Source organism: Apus apus, chromosome 5 (assembly GCF_020740795.1).
Source record: "Apus apus isolate bApuApu2 chromosome 5, bApuApu2.pri.cur, whole genome shotgun sequence".
NCBI classification, from domain to species: Eukaryota; Metazoa; Chordata; class Aves; order Apodiformes; family Apodidae; genus Apus; species Apus apus.
The window spans coordinates 11,491,787-11,503,342 of NC_067286.1; the positions used below are offsets into that span (position 1 = coordinate 11,491,787).

An 11,556-nucleotide genomic window follows, 5' to 3' on the forward strand; every position below is an offset into this window, starting at 1 on the left:
GATGTAAGTGAAGGTGTCTGGGAAGTAGAAAAAAAAGTTGCAAGTCTGCTAGGAAGGATTTTTACCCTTAGGGAAGTCTAAAACTTCAGTAACATCTGTTTTGTTTGTGAACGAGTTTGCATGTCAGAAAGGGATCTTGCTTTGGTGATACTCTCAGCAAGCCCTGTGAGGGCTGCAGCTTGTTTGTCTCGGTAACAGGATGATTTGCGTGGCATGATGAAACAAAGTAGCAGCAGATCTGGTGGAGGTGGCTGTACCCTGAGTCACGGGCTGTTGCTGCAGGACAGTGTGTGCTCATGAGAGAAGGCAGCAAAGTACCAGTTTAGTCACTAATATTGATGCAATGTGCCACTTTGCAATGTGCCTGTAGAAGGCCGAAGTCTGCCTGTGGTGAGCTGATCACAGGGGTACACCAGGATGCAGCAGCAGTGCACGTGCTGCTTGGCATAAGCTGGCAAGAAAGAAAGGTTGGGTTACTATTTCCACATACAGTTAATCTTCCAGGTCAAATGTCAGTGGCCAGACCATTTGGTGACACACTGTTGTACTTGGTGTCCTGCTTATGACATTATGGTGGTTGTACTCACTCCCCCATACCTTTTATTGCTGCTTCCACACAGAACTGCTTTATCGTGTTGCATTTGGGGCTTTTAAACCTGCACAAAATGACCTGATAAGCTAAAATATGTTCAATTACCTCTGCTTTATTATCCTTGTAGTTTATGAATATGGCACTTCTTTTACTGAAATTCTATTAAGTTCTATAAAAATGTATAAAATCATATTCTAATGTGCTACTGCCTCTTTTTAACCCATGCTGCATATTTAATTACTCCCCAGTTCAGTGTTCACCTGGCCATTTTTATAACACCACAACTCACCGGTGTATTCGCTGCACAGTTGGGACATACCAGCCTGAGTTTGGACAAAATTACTGCATTTCATGCCCTGGAAACACCACTACTGATTTTGATGGGTCAACAAATATAACGCAGTGCAAAAGTAAGTATAGTAAGATGGTTTTAATAGCTGACAAACAAGAAGACTAGTCCATTAATACTCAGAGTGGCCCTAAGGGCAAAATTTAGCTTTGCTCCAGGGAGCCTGGAGAGAAGGCAGTAGTGTTGCTCCTTTTTGTTGCTGGCCTGCATCTCGTCCTGCATGATGTACTGAGGTCTGTGAGAGACCATTTCTGCAGACTAGTTCCATCATTCTTGTTAAGGTAAGTGATGATTGTGTCTTGCCAGTTGGTGCTGGGTAACTCTGGGTCTTGCTGTTAAATGTTTTCTCCCATGGCACAGCAGATGGAGTTTGTGTTCTTAGCACTCTGATTTCTTTACCTTCTATTAAAAGGAATGGAAGTTGTCTCACAAAGCTTGATAGCTTTAGTAATAATTTCTTCCTAGTAACAATCTTTGGAAGTGGCAGTTACAAAGAGAGCCGCTGTTCAAGATTATTGTAGCTGTGGTGTGGAAAGCTGAAGGTAAATTAATGAGGGAAAATAGAGGGCAGAAAGGCAACTCCTCAAAAGAACCTCTGGAGGCATTTACATATATACAGACGTGTATACACATACATTCATAGAAATATGTTTCTGGGAACTGCATGTCTCTGACTTAAAGAGTCTGTTCCCTGGGCATGTCACACCCACACACCACTGTGGTGCCCTTGTGGCCACACAGAGCTGGGAAGCACAGGCAGAGCATCCTGCACTGGGCTTCACCCTCTTATTGCCAGCAATGCTAGTCTGTGCAGAGAAAGGGCTGCTGTAGTCCCTGTTCTGTGCTGCTCCAGGCATGGTGCCTGAGCAGAACACCTCAGATTCCAGTTAGACTTCAGACGATACTTCTATAAAAACATTCTGTCTGGTACAAGCAGGTGGAGCATCTTTGCTTTACCGTTTCTATGTCCTCTTACAACTACCTTGCCACTTGGCTATGGCTTGGTTGCTAGCACCTGCTGTGGTAACAGGGACTAGACTGTATTATGTCTCAGCCTTGATTAAAACACAAAGGCAGAAGCAGGCAGCAGTGTGAAGCTGGCAAAAAGAAGTGTCCTTGCATCAGATGCAATCTGAAGAGTTTGTGCATCTGTCATCCAGGTATTGTGTCTGACAGTGACTGCAGGGAGAGCTGTAGGATGACCTTGATTTGCCTGCTCTTGCAAGCTGCACTGTTTTTTTCAGATAGGCAGTGTGGAGGTGCACTGGGAGATTACACTGGATATATTGAATCACCAAACTATCCTGGGGACTATCCTGCAAACACTGAGTGCACTTGGAATATTAACCCCCCGCCAAAACGCCGCATTCTGATTGTGGTTCCAGAAATATTTCTACCAATAGAAGACGAGTGTGGAGACTACCTGGTGATGCGGAAAAGCTGTAAGTCTGCAACACCTGCTGAGGCTTGTGGCATCTGTCTCAGGGTGCAACACGGGCTTCTTACATGCATTGCTGTTTATGTCAACTAAATGCAGCCTGGCTGGCCTCTGTTTAAGAGTAGAAATTTCTTTAAAGGACAAATGGTGAAGTCCTGTTTGGGAATGCTGCTCCATAGGTTTAGATGAAGCAAAGGTGCAAGGCTGTCATGTGCCAGTGAACTCTGAGAGGAATATTGTTAAGAAGGGGTAGATGTTTCAAGCTAACTAGTCATCAATTATGCTAAGCAATTCTAGCCTGAATTAAGAGGAAATGTTTGCTAGTTCCTACAGGTACCTGAGGTGTGAATAAGCAGCTTCAGTTTCTAGTATAGGCACATCCTTCAAACAGTAGACTGTTTTTTAGGAAAAGGGAAAATATTCCATGACCAAGAAGTCACTCATTGATGGCCTACCTCCCACTCATGGCCTGCCACATCTTGAGTTTTCTTAGCACCAGCAAGCATTTCTTGTTGTGGTAGTTGAAGTTATTTTCCAATTGTTCATTAGTATGAAGTGTTGTCAGGTAACTGCCTATTTTGTGTTTCCTTTCAAAGCTTCTTCCAACTCGGTGACCACGTATGAAACTTGTCAAACCTACGAACGCCCTATAGCTTTCACTTCTAGGTCTAAGAAGTTGTGGATCCAGTTCAAGTCGAATGAAGGGAACAGTGCCAAAGGATTCCAGGTTCCTTATGTAACATATGATGGTGAGTGGATGTCGGCAGCTGAGCAGGTGGTGCAGCTGCAGCAGTGCAGAGCTCCTTGTGGGCTCCTCAGCCCTGCTGAGCAGCAGGGGAACCCTGGTCTCTGCACTATCACTATGAGACTACTTCAGTAGCTGTTTTCATTTAAAGCTAGTTGAAGGAATTCTGCTTTGCACTGCAGGTATAAATGATACTGTATTTCCAGTTTTCCACAGACCTAAACAAGGAGCTGGGATTCTGGGCTCTGACTGGCAAAATGCTGAAGTCCAAGCCAGAATCTGGGTTTTATGCATTTTTTGTGCCTTTCCAGTTCTGGGTTGTTTCAGGTGGCTGTGGAGAGCACCCAGTTAGTGCAAGTGCCTCTGATTTATTGTATTGCTGCTACCATCTGTAATCCAGTACAAGATAGCAAAATATCTGTACTGAAAAGAGGCTTGAGGGGCAAGAGATGTTCACCCTATCCTTGTCAGTCACCAGGAGTGAAACTGGAGCTGAGGCTTCGCACTTCAGCCTAAGTGGTGTGAAAATGAAATGACACATTTCTGTTCACACTGGATTAATTGTGAAGGAGTCGTCCTCGCTGTGGTCTGCAGAGTTTCATCAACAGTGGACAATAAATTTTTCAGGGGAGACCTCTCCTATTGAAGCATTTTAAGTTCTGATTGACCAGAGGGTTTGCCTTTTAAGAAAGCTTCCTCTTACCCTTTTTTCCTTTTTGCTGTAGAAAGAAGTCAATAACATGTTTTGGGTATTTGCAGATATGTTTCTGCAGTGCAGTTGGTTCAAAGCAGGCTACTTGGTTGCAGGATGCACCACAATCCTGGGTGCATTGTGGCTTCTTTTGCTGTTGGCAGACTGATGCTGAGCAGCTCAGCAGAGTACACTGTTTTCATAGTAAACAGTATTTGTCATTTCTTTACAGAAAAGCATTTGAAATATTTTCTGACTACTAATCTGAGGGCCAAGTACCACTTGGGGGGTTCTTTTGGGGGTAGGGCTTACATGTGTAACCAGGGAAGATGTTGATATATAAGTGAACTGAACCTGCAAATGACTGTCATGTGCTTTCCCCACAGAGGATTACCAAGAACTAATAGAAGACATTGTTCGGGATGGTAGACTTTATGCATCTGAAAATCATCAAGAAATACTTAAGGTATATTCCTTTCACTAATCATGTTGGTTTTGATTGAAAATGACACTATCTTGTGCCAGTGAGGTTGCCTTCTTCTCTGCATCAAGTCTGTACCTTGCTACACTAGACACGTGCTACTTAGAATCATAGAACTATAGAATCATTAAGATTGGAAGGGACCTTAAAGATCATCAAGTTCCAACCCCCCTGCCGTGAGCAGGGAACCCTACCACTAGACCAGGTTGCACAAAACCTCATCCAACCTGGTCTTAAAAACCTCCAGGGATGAGGCATCAACCACCTCCCTGGGCAACCCATTCCAATTCCTCACCGCCCTTAGAGTGAAGAATTTCTTCCTAATATCTAGCCTAAATCACCCCTCTCTCAGTTTAAAACCATTACCCCTTGTCCTATCACTACCTTCTCTAACGAAAAGCCCCTCCCCAGCTTTTCTGTAGGCCCCTTCAGGTACTGGAAGGCCACTATAAAGTCTCCCTGGAGCCTTCTCTTCTCTAGGCTGAACAGCCCCAACTCTCTCAGCCTGTCTTCATAGCAGACATGCTCCAGGCCTTTGATCATCTTGGTGGCCCTTCTCTGGACCCTTTCCAACAGGTCTATATCTTTCTTGTGCTGAAGGCACCAGAACTGTACACAGTATTCCAGGTGGGGTCTCACCAGAGCAGAGTAGAGGGGCAGAATCACCTCCCTGGCCCTGCTGGCCACACTTCTTTTGATGCAGCCCAGGATGCAGTTACTCTTTGGGCTCCAGCACACACTGACAGCTCATGTTGAGCTTCTCATCAGCTACCACTCCCAAGTCCTTCTCCTCAGGACTGCTCACAATCCATTCTCCCCCAGCCTGTATTTGTGCCAACCCAGGTGCAGAACCCTGCACTTGGCCTTGTTGAACTTCATGAGGCTGGCACTGGCCCAGCTCTCCAGCCTGTCAAGGTCCCTCTGGATGGCATCCCTTCCCTCTAGGGTGTCAACCACACCACACAGCTTGGTATCTTGGTACTTCAGGGAAGTGGGGTCAGTCAGCACATCCTGATTGTGCAGAGCAATGGATATGAGACCGGGTGGATCAAGACATACTAGGGAAATCTGTGGTGAAGATAGCCTCTTGAGCCTTACATAGGCTGTACTGGAAGGAGTCAGTGGACCAAACTGAAGGACATGGGATTTGATCTCTTGGAGAAGCACTTAGTGCTGCAACTTGTAGCCTGTAGGTTAGCAAGGGCTTTTCCTCCCTGGGTGAAAAAAATCTTTGTGGATTTCACTTCTCTGACCTTGGTTAGGGGACAATTGCATGGGCAAGTTGGGTGGATGTTTTCCCAACTAAACCTTACTTTTTCTGGATGTCAGATCCAGTGTTTGTTTCATTTGGCTTTTCTGCGTGGTTTTTTTGTTTGTTTGTTTTGTTCTGTTGTTGTTGGGAGTATGAGGAGAGGTGAAATCCTGGTGCCACTAATAGTAAATGCGAAAATTCAGTGACTTCCCAGGGGACCAAATGTCAGTTTTGCTTTACTGGTTTCTGAGCCCCTGAAACATTAGTACTTGAACAGTAAAATGCCTGTAATCTTTTATGAGTTAATCAGTCATTAAGCTTTGGTAATACTGACCCTAACTCCTCTGTGGAATTACTGTAAAATCTGCTTTCCTTTTTCTAGGACAAGAAACTAATAAAAGCATTGTTTGATGTGTTGGCACATCCACAGAACTACTTCAAATACACAGCCCAAGAGTCAAGAGAGATGTTCCCAAGATCCTTCATTCGACTGCTGCGCTCTAAAGTTTCTAGATTTTTGAGGCCTTACAAATAGTTGGCACTGGACTTAAAAAACTAACCAACCAGCCCTGGGCATGCACAGGGGGGTTGTGGTAGGTGGGGCTGCTTTCTGTGTTTTATACACTAGCAGAGAAACTCCAGGGAAGCTTGCCAGCTCTGTTCTTGGAAGAGTTTGGCTTTCTCAGCTAATATAAACATTCTGATGAACATAATTTTGATTCCTTTCCAGGTAATACCTTTTGGGTACCAAAGATACTTCATGGATCTCTGAATTAGAGACTGCCTATTATTTCTGTAACTGGATGGTGCCAAGCAGAAGTTTGTGGAGCTCTGCCCTATTGCTTCATCAGTAACTCTAAAAGCTAATGAGGACAGACAAAGTAGTGTGGTTTGGGATGAGCTCTGGGCTGCCATTAATGCACGTTACCTCAACAAAGCTGGGGTCATGTTTGATCTTGCTGAAAGTGAGAACAAGATTGATGTCTCTCTCAGCTTTTGCTATGCAGGAAATTCAGAGCTAAGACTGAAGTATTTTGAGTCCAAGTCAGTGAGTCCAAGGTAATATTTCTCTGAACTATATATTATATGAAGCATATGGAGGAATAAGCAAAGGGTTGGGAATATTAGCTTGAATGCTCTGGGTCTGGATCATACTCTATTCATGTTAATGACCTATTGGTTTAAATGGAGTGATACCAAAAGAGAACCAGGGCACCACAGCAATGGAAAACAGATGCTGACCCACTGAACACTTCTGTTTTGGGCTGGCTGCAAATGTTACAGCAGAACAGATTATTTGCTAAATCCTGGTGCTCTCCCTGTGCATGGGCCTGGGACAGCATGAGGCCATTGGCTCTTCCAAGTAATAGTAAGTTCTGTCCTCTAAGCACCTGCAGTTGAACATACAAGCCCTACTTTAAATGCAGGCTTTGCATGAATTATGCTGATGTACATAACTGTTTAAACCTGTATGAGGTTCTTACCTGAGCCTCTATCCTTATATTCCTTACCTTGTCTGAGCACCTTGCAATGACCTTGTTGAGCAGAGAAGGGCTGCTTTCCCTCTCTTGCTGGAGAGAAGCAGACGTAGAAAGATATTCCTCAATCAGACTGGGCCACAAAAGTCTCTCCGACAAAATGCTGCTCAAGGTTCCCAAACTCTGTGTCCACACAACTCAGGTTGTGTTTCTTATGAGAGAGAAGGTTATTCTAAATAGGCCTGTAGGGAGAACTGTGCTGATTAAAATATTGTCTCCATACTTTTCTGTCCACACTTATATTATCTGGCCATGCAGACTGTTTCCTCAGTGTAACGTGCCTTCTGTACTGAAGGGAAATGGCTGCAGTCCCACTCACGTGGAGATGGACTTACCACCTCAATGTTTCAGTCACTTGCAATGCCCAGTGATGCAGTGGGTGCCAAACTTCCTCTGTGTGCCCCTTAGGAAAGGCACTGAAATTTCACAGTGTAGCCAGGACAAATGCTCCCCTCCCTAAGGTGTGGAGTCAGATCTCCATGGGTTTCTTTGCATTGGCATGTGGTATTTAACTGTTGCATGTGAATAATACCACATCCACAGTGTGACAGATGAAACCCTCACCAAAAGCCAGGGTCTGAACCTCTTCCTTACTCTGTTAGGAGCAAATGACTACCAACTGCAGCCTTGCTGAGCTGTCCCTCCAGGGCAGCCCTGTTCTGCAGCACGTGAGGCAGTGCAGCCTGTCTTGTGGTAAGGGCACATCTTGGTCACGGTGTGGTGGGATGGGGCAGTGGTTTGAGGCCACAGCTGGGGAGCAGAGCCTCTCAGGATGGGAGATGTGATCCTGTGTTCCTCTTGCTACTGCCCAGAAAGAACTGCCGTGGTCTGAGTGGAGGAGGGAAATGACTTGTGTTGCTGTCAAGAGGGAGGACTTTGTCCTAGCTGGCTGTGCTGGGACTCCTGCTCCACTTCAAGAGCTGCTTGTAGATTTCTGTGGCAGGGTGGTGAGGGCCCGTTCCAAGAACAGGGCTGCTGGGCCTGCAGTAAAGGGGAGCAAATGGGCTTGGGCAGGAGGAGTGAGGCAGGGTTGTGAATTAGCAGAACAGAGGGGAGAGAACCTGGGTCCTTGTGCATTCCTGGCTGGTGAGCTTCATCCTGAAGAGGGTCCCTGCTGCCTTAGTGGGGAGGGAACACAGGGGTTATCTGGAAGAAGGTGTGAGGCAGTGTGATCGGTGAGAGGAATGGCTAGGAGATGGCAAAACAAGAGGAAGGGTGGTGAGCAAGGTGTGCTGCCTCTGTGGTGAAATTACTGTTGTGTTGAGATCCCAGGAAGGTATTTCAAGATAGTTCCCTCTAGCTGCACAGCTCCTACATCTCTGCTTCATGGCTTCTCATGCCAGGTGCACTGTGTCAGCAAGTCACAATGACCCACCAACCATCTCTATGTGGCAATGGAGCATCTGGAAATGGTTGAGATGCTGCAGTTATGCTCTGAGTGCACGGGTGCATTAGAGGCCTGCTGGTGGGGCACTGGGAGGAGAGGACCATGGTATGCCAGCTTCTGGGCCAGGCTCAGCTGAGCGGCTTTGCTGTGGTCTGTGTGCTCTCTGCCAAGGGAAGCAGGCCAGTTCTTGCTGTGTTCCTCCCCCCAAGAAAGCTACAGATCTGCATTGTTCTGTTTCAACGTTGCTGAGTGACACACAAATCAGAGTGAGAGATTTCAACACAGGTTCAGCGAAACAAAAGTTGTGAAACATCCAAATATTTATAATTGGTGAAATGGGGCTTTCCTGCCCTGTGCATGAGTTACTGACTGGGTTCTGGGTTGGTGGCATGGAACCTCATCTTGTAGGCACGCTGTTCTAGCTCTGCTCTGCTGCTCCAGGACCAGTGTCTGGCCTTCCGTCTGAATGGTGGGTGTCAACTTTGCTTCTCTGTTGCCCCCGTGTGCACAGGCCATGGTTGTTGTTGTCTGTGGAAGGAGAGGAGTGTATCAGTGTGGTGCATACTCTGGGGGTAGGAGAAAAACCTGCCCCTTCTTGAAGAAGATTCCTTTTTCTCCACAGCCCTGTTGGTTTTCTACATAAAAAGTAAATGACTCGGAAGCACTTCTGTTACCCTTGAATGTAACACTATGAATAAAGATTTTCCCTTTTACTGTAAATCCTGTGTGGGTAGTAAAAAGTGAAGGGGGAATTTTTGCCATCTTAAATATTGGGAGAAGCGTTAACTGTTGCAGAATGTTGTAACACTTGGCATTGGATCTTCATAGCAATGGTAGAGGCTCTGTGGAAATTTTAATTTCTGCTTTCTGTGTGGTTGTAGACTGTTACTTTTTGACAACAAATGACTCAAAAATGTTTAACCTTATAAAACAGGATTGAACTTTAAAAATAATAATTAGTGTTAACTGGATGACTTAATGTCACCTACATGAGAAAAAATAAGGATCTTTTTCCATTATTGTAAATTAATGTAAAACGTTTCAGACTGTTACTCTTAATAAGAGAAATAAACCAGTGAACTTTTAGTTGCATGAAAACCTGGGATAGTATTTTGAATTGTCTTTGCTGTGCTAAGTAATAGTTCTGTGACAAAAATAGTGGCTCTGTAGCCAGTTACCACGCATCAGATAGACTTTATCCTGGAACATCTGCTTACCATAGCACTCCTGGTATTCTAATAATTATTCTAAAAGCTTCTCCTGTGTTACAAGTGTGGAAAACAAAAGTCTTTAGAGTATTCAGGGACAGATTCCACTCTCAGAAGGTAAGTTCATTTAGTTTGTCTCCGAGTCAGTGCAAATGTATGACTTTTTGTGCCGCTCCTTTAAACTACCCTGTTAAAACTCCTGAAGTGTTAAGATAGAATAGTTTAAACATACCTGTTAGTGCAGGTTTAATCAGTTGCTCTGACTAAACAAATTTTGAAGAGTACTAAAGTTTTTTTTATGTCCATGATGTAAAGCCTGCTTAGTACATAATGAAAAAAGTAGGTCAGAGAAGATGACCTTGGAATCTTTTTCTTTATTGAATGTGTCTGTAAAGACAGAATTCATGAAGAAAGCTCCCTCATGCTGGCTAGCTGCTGAACTTGATTTAATACAAATGAAGCCTGCTTATTTCACTGGGAAGTTTATTCAATATACAATGTAGACTCACAAACCTAGATATTAATCATGTGCCATGAAGTCTTCCATCCATGACAATTCTGGGGATCAGGAAAAAAGGGGATAATAGTTTTAAGGAGAGAAGAAGTTGCGCTGACAGCTGAAATACTCTGAAATGGTCACTTGAGATGCAATTGGTTAATAGTTCTTAGTTTGAGTGTTTTGTGTCATACCAATAACACTACAAACATCTATGAAACAATGTACAGAGCAAGCTTATGCTTGACTAGGTTTAGAGAAAGCGTCATCTTCTGTGCCTGAGTCTGATACAGCAGTGGTAGCCTGAAGGTGTGCTCTGTGAGTTCTTTTCCACTTGCTGTGCTAGAAAAAATGAAAACAAAATACTAAGCATGGACAGGAGCCTTGATGTGAGTCAGATGGAGAATCTCATCTCAAAATAACTTCAGGACGTGAAGTGTACAGGTATGTTAAGTACACACATATATATGTACGTGTGTGTATCTGTATATATGTTACTTATGTACATATTTGACAAGAAGAGAGGCATGTGTGCATTGCCTATCATGAAAGGAGAATGCAAAAAATGCAGTTCTTGAGCAGAAAGAAAAAGAGTGATAGTTAAAAAAAAAAGCAGGAAGCCAGCCCAGGATGTGAACCTGGGAGGAGCGGGATGCTGGGTGGGGTGGGCGCAGTGGGCTCCACATGTGGATGACTGGTGGGACACCATGCTTGCTGGAGGCCTTTGGTTCCTTTTGTGCCTGCCCAGGCCTCCCTTCACCCTTTTCAGGGGCAGCCACCTGCAGTGCAATGGCAAGGGGCTTTGCTGCCTGCAGCCCCCCCAGGCTTCTCATGCCCTGCCTTGGCATGGGCTGGTGGCCCAGGGGCCCTCACGGGCAGGGCTGGCTGGCCTGGGCAGGCTCCTGGGGCCCTGCCCTTGGTGCAGGGGTCTGTGGTGGCTGTGGGCACAGGCAAACCTGTGCCTGGGCGAAGATGAGGAAACAAGGTCTCTCATGCTGGGAGCCTTAGAGAAGTGCAAAAGGGTGGACAGGGCGAGGAGCAGGCAGCTTAGGGCTAGGACAACTTGGGGCACTCCGTGCTGGCCAGCAGTACAGCAGAGGAGCCTGCTGGCTTGTTGTTGGTGTGCTGGCAGCCCTCAGGGGCTGCTGTAGGACCTGCAAGGCTGCAGTTTTCTGTGTTCATCTACAGGGCCAGAAACAACAGGAAAGAGCTGAGGTTAAGCAAACAAGGCTTCAAACACACCTTTCATTTGCATTTGGAGGTACCAAAAGTCCTTTAGTTGTGCACTGTTTGCTGTTGGTGTGGTGCAGCAGGGAGCCTCAGAGTTTGCTCTGGATCTGGAGTCAGAGGTTAGAGCTGCTTTTCACTGCATTAGCACT

At 45.3% G+C, this 11,556-nt stretch overlaps 1 protein-coding gene across 2 annotated transcripts in view; it reads left to right on the forward strand.

The window, feature by feature from the left end:
• SCUBE2 (signal peptide, CUB domain and EGF like domain containing 2) overlaps nucleotides 1-9,575 on the forward strand; it is a 42,443-nt gene extending 32,868 nt beyond the window's left edge. For both annotated transcript variants that reach the window (XM_051621774.1, XM_051621775.1), the window contains 5 exons: nucleotides 841-1,002; nucleotides 2,186-2,383; nucleotides 2,976-3,128; nucleotides 4,202-4,281; nucleotides 5,931-9,575. In XM_051621774.1, the coding sequence (XP_051477734.1) occupies nucleotides 841-1,002; nucleotides 2,186-2,383; nucleotides 2,976-3,128; nucleotides 4,202-4,281; nucleotides 5,931-6,083 (746 nt within the window). In that variant the 3' untranslated portion in view covers nucleotides 6,084-9,575. The remainder of the gene's footprint in view (nucleotides 1-840; nucleotides 1,003-2,185; nucleotides 2,384-2,975; nucleotides 3,129-4,201; nucleotides 4,282-5,930) is intronic.
• Nucleotides 9,576-11,556: the final 1,981 nt, after the last annotated feature.